This window comes from Nerophis ophidion, linkage group LG01, assembly GCF_033978795.1.
Source record: "Nerophis ophidion isolate RoL-2023_Sa linkage group LG01, RoL_Noph_v1.0, whole genome shotgun sequence".
NCBI classification, from domain to species: Eukaryota; Metazoa; Chordata; class Actinopteri; order Syngnathiformes; family Syngnathidae; genus Nerophis; species Nerophis ophidion.
Genome location: NC_084611.1, coordinates 41845318 through 41857817, shown reverse-complemented (window position 1 = coordinate 41857817; position 12500 = coordinate 41845318). Strand labels below are relative to the sequence as shown.

General features: G+C 41.6%; 2 protein-coding genes across 3 annotated transcripts in view; both read right to left on the bottom strand.

Moving 5' to 3' along the window:
• LOC133554490 (uncharacterized) overlaps positions 1–878 on the bottom strand; it is a 17125-nt gene extending 16247 nt beyond the window's left edge. The window contains exon 1 of the mRNA XM_061903318.1: positions 586–878. Within this exon, the coding sequence (XP_061759302.1) occupies positions 586–766 (181 nt within the window). The 5' untranslated portion in view covers positions 767–878. The remainder of the gene's footprint in view (positions 1–585) is intronic.
• An 8228-nt stretch (positions 879–9106) lies between these two features.
• Positions 9107–12500, bottom strand: part of LOC133554475 (gastrula zinc finger protein XlCGF8.2DB-like) — a 5213-nt gene continuing 1819 nt past the window's right edge. For both annotated transcript variants that reach the window (XM_061903299.1, XM_061903307.1), the window contains one exon: positions 9107–10417. In XM_061903299.1, the coding sequence (XP_061759283.1) occupies positions 9282–10403 (1122 nt within the window). In that variant the 5' untranslated portion in view covers positions 10404–10417 and the 3' untranslated portion in view covers positions 9107–9281. The remainder of the gene's footprint in view (positions 10418–12500) is intronic.

Sequence of the window (12500 nt, the reverse complement as noted above, 5' to 3'; positions counted from 1 at the left end):
CGAAGTGGCTGGAGAGAGGGAAGTCTGGGCTTCCCTGCTTAGGCTGCTGCCCCCGTGACCCGACCTCAGATAAGCGGAAGATGATGGATGGATGGATGGATATATATATATACATACACACATATACATACATATATATATATATATATATATATATATATATATATATATATATATATATATACATATATACACACACACACCACCAGCGGGCCTTTTGAGTATTTCCCTAATTCTGAGGTCTCAAGGATGGCAAGTATGCCTATATGGGACGATGTCGGCCCGGCAATTTGTCCAAATTTCAAGATTAAAGTGTGCCTTAAAAAAAAAGTAATTGGGTCCTTCTCTCTGACCGAAGTCCTTGTCCTAGGACGCTATCAGCAGACCTGCAGTCTGCATCCAGAGTAAACTCCTCTGTCACAGTACAAGTACATGCAACACAGCAATCTATAGAGTAAACAATGTACGTTGGCCGCCATCTTGGATACTATTTTTTTTTACTTTAAAAACATAATGTCGTCTCCCTCGCTTTGTATTAGCGACATAAAGTCTTTTTAAATCATTAAGTTCAGCATGTAAACAAACCTTGGATCCGCAGCACGGTGTGAGTCTTGCTAGCAGATTCCAGATGTTCGCGTTGTCGCTCCTTTTCTCTTGTTCGAGAAAGTTCCTCCTCGTACGACGCTATCGTTCGTTCAAACATGGCGAATATTTCATCGGCCGCCAGCATCAACCGTTCTCGTATCAAGTCTTTGTAAAATGACATTTTCTAATCGTCTTTTCCTGCTTCAATTCGGCAAAACACCACGCGCTTGGTCCGCACTCGCAAACTTCCGCTTTTTACGTCTTCTATTGAGATTTACGGCAGCGAAAACATCAGTCGTAATGTTGCCATCTAGTGACGGTCTTGTAAATTGCTTTCAAATGGAATAACAACATCCATCCATTTTCTACCGCTTATTCCCTTTCGGGCTCGCGGGGGGCGCTGGCTTCTATCTCAGCTACAATCGGGCGGAAGGCGGGGTACACCCTGGACAAGTCGCCAACTCATCGCAGGGCCAACACAGATAGACAGACAACATTCACACCCACATTCACACACTAAGGCCAATTTAGTGTTGCCAATCAACCTATCCCCAGGTGCATGTCTTTGGAAGTGGGAGGAAGCCGGAGTACCCGGAGGGAACCCACGCATTCACGGGGAGAACATGCAAACTCCACACAGAAAGATCCCGAGCCTGGATTTGAACCCAGGACTGCAGGACTTTCGTATTGTGAGGCAGACGCACTAACCCCTCTGCCACCGTGAAGCCCTGGAATAACAACAGTCATATAGAAACATCCATCCATCCATCCATCCATTTTCTTCGGCTTATCCGAGGTCGGGTCGCGGGGGCAGCAGCCTAAGCAGGGAAGCCCAGACTTCCCTCTCTCCAGCCACTTCGTCCAGCTCTTCCCGGGGGATCCCGAGGCGTTCCCAGGCCAGCCGGGAGACATAGTCTTCCCAACGTGTCCTTGGTCTTCCCCGTGGCCTCCTACCAGTTGGACGTGCCCTAAACACCTCCCTAGGGAGGCGTTCAGGTGGCATCCTGACCAGATGCCCAAACCACCTCATCTGGCTCCTCTCCATGTGGAGGAGCAGCGCCTTTACTTTGAGTTCCTCCCGGATGGCAGAGCTTCTCACCCTATCTCTAACGGAGAGCCCCGCCACCCGGCGGAGGAAACTTATTTGGGCCGTTTGTACCCGTGATCTTATCCTTTCGGTCATAACCCAAAGCTCATGACCATAGGTGAGGATGGGAACGTAGACCGACCGGTAAATTGAGAGCTTTGCCTTCCGGCTCAGCTCCTTCTTCACCACAACGGATCAATACAACGTCCGCATTACTGAACACGCCGCACCGATCCGATCCGCCTGTCAATCTCACCATCCACTCTTCCCTCACTCGTGAACAAGACTCCGAGGTACTTGAACTCCTCCACTTGGGGCAGGGTCTCCTCCCCAACCCGGAGATGGCATTCCACCCTTTTCCGGGAAAATGTCACAGCACAAACATTTTCATGATCGTCATGTATTAACCCTTGTGTGGTGTTGGGGTCTGTGGGACCCGTTTTCATATTTTATTAAAAGAAAAACAATACAATTAATTAATTTTTCAAACTGAGACTCGCTGACTTTGGTTTATTTTCTGTGAAGAACATATATCATAATACATATTTAATGATTACACACCATACACCCTCCCTACACATTTCTATTACATATAAGATGTCCGGTCCACTGGACCTTGGACTGTTAGAAGTGTGGAAATTGATGTTCTGTGTAACACACACACGCACACACACACACACAAACAAACACAAACGCACACGCACACACGAACACACACAAACAAACACACACACACACACCAGTGACGTGCGGTGAGGTTCATGGCTGGTGAGGCACTTCCTCCCAGCTCCAAAGACATGCACCTGGGGATAGGTTGATTGGCAACACTAAATGGTCCCTAGTGTGTGAATGTGAGTGTGAATGTTGTCCGTCTATCTGTGTTGGCCCTGCAATGAGGTGGCGACTTGTCCAGGGTGTACCCCGCCTTCCACCCGATTGTAGCTGAGATAGGCGCCAGCGCCCCCCGCGACCTCCAAAGGGAATAAGCGGTAGGAAATGGATGGATGGATGTTGGATTTACTATGTGTATTTGTTATATGTAAATGTATTTATGACGGGCTTGCTTGGGAATTTTAAGATGGGAGTGGCTACCACTGTCAGGTGACTACTTAGGTAGCTTTTAAAAAATGGTGTCATTGTTCGTTTGGTAAAATACAGCGTGCTTCGTCACCGGCATACCCAACTGGTAAGATCATTTTATGTCCGCTTTTCTTGGTTAGATCTACTGAACTATTGTTTAAAATCCACGTTTGCTCGCTTCCTTTCTTTTTTGTTTGTTGTGTGTTCCCTAAGTCCGCGGCGCTTGTTGTGCGGCGAGCTGGCTGTTTGACAGCCAGAGCAAACACGCACTGTTTTAGCTTTTGAATGACATTGGCAAAATTATTAAATTAAAGGGTACAACCACAGTAATGTGCTGATTGAAATATGTTGTATTAGAGTGTTGTCACATTGTGTGTGTCCGGCTGAGTTTGAGTGATCGTAGTTTTACTCTTGGTTTGAGTTTGAAAATACCGGCACTTTACTTCCTGGTTTGGCTGATGGGATTTGTAGTTCTTTAATGTAGTTCTCATAAATGTGTAATGTGTGGCTCAAACAGATCGCCTGTGTTTTATGTTTTGTTTTCGTATGCTTGTCCATGAATCATGGCGACATTATAAATGATTCTGATCACATTTAAAACCTTATATGACATAAATTAATGATGATAATAAAATGTATTGCTAAAATTAACAAGTTAGGATAAAATCACAGTGATTGATAATGTCATATCATGGTTGACAACAATATGGTTCAGTTGATGAATTCATGTCTATTATTTACATTATGATGATTCACAAATAGATACATTGTTTTGTTGTGTTCATGTTTACTTTTAGGTTATTACCTGCTGCTGCTATAGCTACTGCTGCTGCTATTGCTACTGCTGCTGCTATTGCTACTGCTGCTGCTACTACTGCTACTGCTGCTGTTGCAGTACCAAATAAAACAAGCAAAAAAGTGCAGAGCGAGTAATTCCTTTCATGCTGAGTGACGACCCCTATTCAGAGGGCCAATACGGAAAAAACTGAACAATGGATGTTTGTTCTGGAAAATCTAGAAGAAATAATGATTTGTCTTTGTTAGAAATATAGCTTGGTCCAATTTGTTATATATTCTAACAAAGTGCGGATTGGATTTTACCTAATTAAAACATGTCATCAAAATTCTCAAATTAATTTTAATCAGGAATAATTACTAATGATGTTCCATTCAAAAGGATTCGAATTAGCTAGTTTTTCTCTTCGTTTTTTTGGTCAAATTTTGAATTTTAAAGAGTCGAAATTGAAGATAAACTATGTTTCAAAATATATTTTTTTTCCTGTTTTCTCCTCTTTTAAACAGTTCAATTAAGTGTTTTTTTCATCATTTATTCTCTACATAAAACTCTCCGTAAAAGGAAAAAAATGTACAACGGAATGACAAACAGAAATACCCTTTTTTTAAAATATATATAAAGATTAGCATCTATTAAAGGTAAAGTGAGCAAATTGGCTATTTATGGCAAATTATTTAAGTGTGTATCAAACTGGTAGCCTTCTGCATTAATCAGTACCCAAGAAGTAGCTCTTGGTTTCAAAAAAGTTGGTGACCCCTGCTATAAAGTATCTTATTCGGTTTAGCTCGGTTGGTAGAGTGGCCGTGCCAGCAACTTGAGGGTTGCAGGTTCGATTCCCGCTTCCGCGATCCTAGTCACTGCTGTACTGTCCTTGGGCAAGACACTTTACCCACCTGCTCCCAGTGCCACCCACACTGGTTTGAATGTAACTTAGATATTGTAAAGCGCTTTGAGTCACTAGAGAAAAAGCGCTATATAAATATAATTCAATTCACTTCAATTCACTTCACATTTGATTGGCAGCAGTTAACGGGTTATGTTTAAAAGCTCAAACCAGCATTCTTCCCTGCTTGGCACTCAGCATCAAGGGTTGGAATTGGGGGTGAAATCACCAAATATGATTCCCGGCCGCTACTGCTCACTGCTCCCCTCACCTCCCAGGGGGTTAACAAGGGGATGGGTCAAATGCAGAGGACAAATTTCACCACACCTGGTGTGTGTGTAACAATCATTGGTACTTTAACTTAATGTAGCAGGTACTTTAGCTAATAACGGAGATAGATATCTACATATATCCATATTTTAGACATTTTAAGCATCCATCCATCCATCCATCCATCCATCCAGTTTCTACCGCTTGTCCCTTTCGGGGTCGCAGGGGGTGCTGGAGCATACGCTGGCATTTTGACAATCCCCCGTAAGGGCGATTGTCAAAATAATATAGTATGGTAGAAGTTCTCAATATTTGGGCTAATCAGAAGTCTAGATTTTGACTCGGTGAGAGTAGGACAGACACAATTAAATACTTTAAATGATACTGGTGTTATTTAAACATGTACATTGCAACAACTAGTGGACAGACATTAATAGGAATGGCCATTCAAAACAAAAGAAAAAAACAGAAAGGAATCTCAACAAACAATGTTGGTTTAATTCAGGTAATTCATAAAAAGTAAAATCAAAGGTTCTTCAAGTTTATAGGAGCCATATGAGACTGATCGCAGTCCATATGTGCATTCGCAGTTCATACAGCGACACAGTGTTGTCACTATGACATCATAGTGTAACCGCGCTCCAGCGGCAGTGTTCATTCATTGTCTTTACTGTACAATAAAAAATGCAGATGAACTTAAAGGGGAACATTATCACAATTTCAAAAGGGTTAAAAACAATAAAAATCAGTTCCCAGTGGCTTGTTGTATTTTTTGAAGTTTGTTTCAAAATGTTACCGGTCTCGGAATATCCCTAAATAAAGCTTTAAAGTGCCTTATTTTCGGCTCTCTGCGAATACACTGGCCATTTCCCTGTGACGTCACACAGTGCTGCCAATGTAAACAAACAATGGGAATAGCACAGCAAGATATAGCGACATTAGCTCGGATTCAAACTCGGATTTCAGCGACTTAAGCTATTCAACAGATCACGCATGTATTGAAACAGATGGTTGGAGTATGAAAATATTGAAGAAGAAACTGAAGCTATTGAGCGAATAGCTCTTGACGCTATTCATAGCCATAGCATGGCCGAATAGCTGCGTTAGCATCGCCGGTAAAATGTGCGGACTAAACGATCAAGACTTTCGCATCTTTTGACACTGGAGCAACTTAAATCCGTCGATTGGTAAGTGTTTTTTTCGCATTAAATGTGGGTGGAAGGAAACGTAATATAGTTGCAAATGCATCTACAGGTTATCCATACATCTCTGTTCCACGTCTGCTTTAGCACCGCCGGTAAATAGCATGTTAGCATCGATTAGCATAGCATGTTAGCCTCGATTAGCTGGCAGTCAACATCGACAAAACTCACCTTTGTGATTTCGTTGACTATCGTTGCAAATGCATCTGCAGGTTATCCATACATCTCTGTGCCATGTCTGCCTTAGCATCGCCGGTCAAATGTGGAGACACTCCAGCACATTCAATGGGGGTCTGGCGGCAGACAATTTGGCATCTTCGGGCCAGTGGTGCAACTTGAATCCCTCCCTGTTAGTTTTGTTACACCTTTCGACAACACACCGTCGAGGCATGATGTCTCCAAGGTTCCAAAAAATAGTAAAAAAAACGGAAAATAACAGAGCTGAGACCCGGTGTTTGTAATGTGTTGAAAATGAAAATGGTGGGCGTGTTACCTCGGCGACGTCACATTCTGACGTCATCGCATCCAGCGCGATAAACAGAAAGGCGTTTAATTCGCCAAAATTCGCCCATTTAGAGTTCGGAAATCGGTTAAAAAAATAGATGGTCTTTTTTGTGCACCATCAAGGTATATATTGACGCTTACATAGGTCTGGTGATAATGTTCCCCTTTAAAACGCCACAATACTCAGTCACCATAATTAGGAACCCACAATTAAGACTCAACATAAATATAAATTCAATCGGTTTAGAAACATTGGAGGAAACAGGATTAAAATCCGATGCTAACCGCCCATAGAAAATACATGGGTACGGCTAGTAGCTACTATTAGCAAACAGATAGAATTACCAAGTCGACTTAAAATCTCAACATCGACACACATCTTTCGTCGCAACTCGGCCCTGATGGTCGGCACCTATAAGTTCACAATTAGTTGTAAAATGTTGGACGGTTGTTTTTACCATATGCAAGCAAACGACAACTTTAAAACATACCGGCTTCAGATGTCCCCATGCAGGCCTAGCCGAGTAGTGCAAGAATGATCTCTGGGATCACTAGCGCTCTCTACCACCAGGAGGCCGGATTACTGCGAGCCTCACACAGTGGATCTCCGCAGGCGTTTTATGATTGCCCAGCACAAGAAATACGTTACACACATACAGTTGTTGACAAAATACATTGTACATTATAGACCTCAGCTAACTAAACTGTGGAAATGTATAATATAATTCATATAGCAATACGGTCTCACTGCACAGCAGCCAGCAGTTAGCCGAGTCATTGCCATGGTGATGGGGAGGCTCAAATGGCTGCTGACGCCGCCATATAACACGTCACAGACAACGTCATGCTAACATCACGTGACACTTCTGATGAAAGCTGCAGAAGCAAGGTAGCCAAAACTTGTCAGGTACAACACTTTACCTTACTAGCCTATAGAAATCAACCATTTATAAATAGTTACACCGGTAATTGCCTTTAGTGAGTGTGCCACACGCTCACTACGACAGTAATCCCTGTTAACTTCTTTCAGACAGTGATAATCGTATGAATCATTAATCATAAATCGAATATTTTCATGTATTGAGAATAAAAAGTTTATTACCTTCGAAAACCAGGGGTCACCAATGCAGTGCCCGCGGGCACCAGGTAGCCTGTAAGGACCAGATGAGTAGCCTGCTGGCCTGTTCTAAAAATAGCTCAAATAGCAGCACTTACCAGTGAGCTGCCTCTATTTTTTTTTATTTACTAGCAAGCTGATCTCGCTTTGCTCGACATTTTTAATTCTAAGACAGACAAAAGTCAAATAGAATTTGAAAATCCAAGAAAATATTTCTAAGACTTGGTTTTCACTTGTTTAAAAAAAATCATTTATTTTTTTTTACTTTGCTTCTTATAACTTTCAAAAAGACAATTTTAGAGAAAAAATACAACCTTAAAAATGATTTCAGGATTTCTAAATACATGGTGGTGGAGAGCTGACTTTTTGTTGTTGTAGTTGCGTCTTTCAAAGCGCTTTATTTTGAAAAAATGTTTTATTAATATAGCTGCGTCTGTCAAATATGAGTCATTAAATGACTACCGCCTCATGGTGGTAGAGGGCGCTAGTGATCCCAGGGATCATTCTTGCGACTACTCGGCTGCAGAATAAGTGACAACAGTTTTCTAAACTGGACTTTCAATAAAAGCAGGAGGTAATAATTAAAGGAAGATCTCCATCGAGACAGAGAGACTTTTAAAACTGAAGAAAGATAAGGGAGACTTCTATAAACAATTTATTGATGCTTTTGTTCAGAAGAAGCGGCGCATGGACTTCATTTATAAGTAAAGGTAAGACCATAATAAAGTTTTTTTTATTACCGGTAAATGGGCTTTTCGTGATGGTATCCTTACATCACACTCAAATTTATAAGCGCAGGCCTAAATTTAAATGCCTTTGGTAAGCGCATGAATGGGAAGAGGTTTTAAAATAATTAGCGCATGCTTGCCTTTACCGCATGCCTTTGGTTAGTGCTGGAGTGAGAAGAGGTTTTAAATTAATTAGCGCCCCGACGGCAATTCAAGAAAATACGGTATTGGTTAATTATTAAAATATTTTTTTTTGTTTTGCTTTTGTAGCTGTATGTAGAAATGGCACTGCTGGAGTGGCAACTGGTTGCATCAGCTCTGCCCTTTTAATGTATTTTATGTTACCCCTCTTACACACGTTTATGTGTGCTATGGCTATGGGTTTTTTTCCTCCTTGGCCTCAGTCTGGACACTTTCTCCAGGGGCCCAGGCTTAGACTGAATATTGTTTTGTTTTTCTTTTTACCTACATACCTTTTTTTGTAAGGGGCGCCGGAAGTTGGCAGACCCGTCAGCGATCCTGTTCTGTCTCCCTGTAATGTTTGTCTGATGATGAATGGGATTGTGCTGAAAATCATAATTTGCCCTCGGGGATTAATAAAATACTTCTGATTCTGATCTACATCCAGGATTTAGAAATCAACTTTAAGATGTCCTCTTCAGGGCACCCACTAAGGGTCTAAATCTCTTTGTGAAGGACAATTTGATTCGCATCGCAATGCATGGGTTACAATGCGATACAAAAACGATTCATTGATAAAACAGACTGATTTGATGCGATTCGATATCATGTATAAATGATTCAATTACAATTAAATTTAGTGTATGAAGAATTAACTAAGATTCGATACCGTGTATGAATGATTCAATTTTATTGTTAACATTTGCTGATGGACACATTCTTTATTACACCACAAAAGCATTACTTCATGTGAATAAGCTCCTCCTCATGTTAGAAGATAAACAGCAGATCATCGCTTGCACTTTTAGGATTTGACAATCGTTCAGCGCAAACAAGACAGTAAAATATTTATTCGCTGTTGTGTGTCCGCATGTGCGCTGTCAGTGTTTTCTTGTACGAATAAATTTTACCACAAACTGAACAATCAAACACTTTTTCTCCTGTGTGTGCCGTTTCATGTGCAATCAGCGATACCTCTCTCACAAAACTTTTACCACATATTGAGCAACTGAAGCATTTTTCTCTTGTGTGTGTTCTCATGTGCGATAGCATATTGGTCTTTTGAGAGAATCTTTTATCGCAGATCGAACAACTGAAAGGCTTTTCTCCTGTGTGTGTTCTAATGTGTGAGTTCAAAGTGGACCTCTGTGCAAATGTCTGCCTGCAAACCGAGCAACTAAAAGGTTTTTCTCCAGTGTGTGTTCTCATGTGCGATACCAACGATTCGTTTCGAGTGAATTTCTCACAGCAAACCAAGCAACTGAAAGGTTTTTCTCCAACGTGTGCTCTCATGTGTGATATCAACGATACCTTTCGGGGGAATTTTTCACTGCAAACCGAACAACTGAAAGGTTTTTCTCCAGTGTGCAACCTCATGTGTGTATTCAACGATACCTTTCGAGTGAAACTTTCGCCACAAACTGAGCAACTAAAAGGCTTTTCTCCTGTGTGTGTTCTCATGTGTGAGACCATATGGGACTTTCGAAAGAACCCTAAACCGCAATCGGAACAACGGAAGCGTTTTTCTCTGTGTGTTCTCGTGTGTTTAGTGAACTTGTCCTCCTGGGAAAATCTTTCGCCACAAACTGAACAGAGCAAACATTCTTTGCCTGTTTTCTTTTCAGAACATTCAGGGTGTTTGTTGTCAGTTTGAGTCCTAAGATCACCTTCACAGTCTGTATCTTGGGGATGGTCCCAGTCTTCATCGTCAGGAGAGTGTGACGACATGTCATCACTACATGATAGTGGAGCTGAGAGGTTGTCGTCTTGTGGTTCGTCCTCGTCGTCTTCCGTCTTCACAGAGACAACAGTCAGAACAGTTTCTTCCAGTCCCGGAAGACGCTCTCTCCCTTGGGTGACCACAAGTTCCTCCTCTTCCTTTTTAAGATGAGGGGGCTGTAGATCCTCCTGCCGCCAAGTGGAGCTCTCCCCATGCGGCTGAGAAAGACGTTCTTTTTGATGACCAACCATTGCCTGCTCAAGGTCTGCAGAACACAAACAACCTGTATTCAACAGTCTAACAAATGTAATTATTTTGAAGGTAAAATATTATTCATTACTATTCCAGTTATTTCCATTACAATTTTTTTTTTGCTCCCAGTGTCTGAAACACCCTGGGCGAAAGCTTCAGAATTAAAGCACATTCACAATTTGAATTGCCAACCTTTAGTTTTGTCATTATTTGCTGTCAAATTTTAATATATGACTACAGTATTTCCTTGAATTGCCGCCGGGTATATAGTATGCGCCTGCCTAGAATTACTGCCGGGTCAAACTCGTTTCGCAAAATAATTAGCGCATGCTTAGCATTACCGCCAGCTCAGGATTAACGCCGGGTCAAACTCGTTTCGCAAAATATTATTTTTGTTAGCGCATGTCTAAAATGTACGCTGGGTCAAACTCGTTTCGCAAAATAATTAGCATATGCCTACAATTTCCGCCGGGTCAAACTCGTCACGTCATGAGTGACACTTCACCTGTCATCATTTTTAAAATGGAGGAGGCTGATTTCAATCATTTGAAATTGCATAAAGGGGAAGAATATTAAGAGCTATTCAGTAGGATTTGAGGTCCAAGCTATTGAATATGCTAAAAAGAACAGTACGCAGCTATGTTTTATTAATATACCGTAGCTGCGTGTGTCAAATATGAGTCATTAAATGACTCCTGCCTCCTGGTGGTAGAGGGCGCTAGTGATCCTTCTTGCGACTACTCGGCTGCAGAAGAAGTGACAACAAGCAGCAAGAGTGAGCAGCGATCATTTTTTTTCCCTCTTGCTTGCACTTTTAACATAGAGGATTACATATCTAAAATAAAACAGTTTTCTAAACTGAACTTTCAATCGAAGTAGGAGGTAATAAAGGAAGATCTCCATCGAGACAGAGAGACTTTTAAAACTGAAGAAAGATAAGGAAGACTTCTATAAACCAGTTATCGATGCTTTTGATCAGAAGGAGCTGCACATGGACTTCATTTATAAGTAAAGGTAAGACCATAATAACGTTTTTATTTTATTAAATGTGCGTTTCATGATGGTATCCTTACATCACACTCAAATTTATAAGCGCAGGCCTAAATTTACCGCATGCCTTTTGTAAGTGCCGGAGTCAGAAGAGGTTTTAAAGGGGAACATTATCACCAGACCTATGTAAGCGTCAATATATACCTTGATGGTGCAGAAAAAAGACCATATATTTTTTTAATCGATTTCCGAACTCTAAATGGGTGAATTTTGGCGAATTAAACGCCTCTCTGTTTATCGCGCTGGAGGCGATGACGTCAGAATGTGACGTCGCCGAGGTAACACACCCGCCATTTTAATTTTCAACACATTACAAACACCGGGTCTCAGCTGTTATTTTCCGTTTTTTTGACTATTTTTTGGAACCAGGGAGACATCATGCCTCGACGGTGTGTTGTCGGAGGGTGTAACAACACTAACAGGGAGGGATTGAAGTTGCACCACTGACGCGAAGATGCGAAAGTGTCTGCCGCCAGACCCCCATTGAATGTGCTGGAGTGTCTCCACATTTGACCGGCGATGCTAAGGCAGACATGGCACAGAGATGTATGGATAACCTGCAGATGCATTTGCAACGATAGTCAACGAAATCACAAAGGTGAGTTTTGTTGATTTTGACTGCCAGCTAATCGATGCTAACATGCTATTTACCGGCGGTGCTAAAGCAGACATGGTACAGAGATGTATGGATAACCCGTAGATGCATTTGCAACTATATTACGTTTCCTTCCACCCACATTTAATGCGAAAAAAACACCAATCGACGGATTTAAGTTGCTCCAGTGTCAAAAGATGCGAAAGTCCTGATCGTTTGGTCCGCACATTTTACCGGCGATGCTAACACAGCTATTCGGCCATGCTATGGCTATGAATAGCGTCAAGAGCTATTCGCTCAATAGCTTCAGTTTCTTCTTCAATACTTTCATACTCCAACCATCTGTTTCAATACATGCGTAATCTGTTGAATCGCTTAAATCGCTGAAATCCGAGTTTGAATCCAAGCTAATGTCACTATATCTTGCTGTGGTATTCCCATTGTTTGTTTA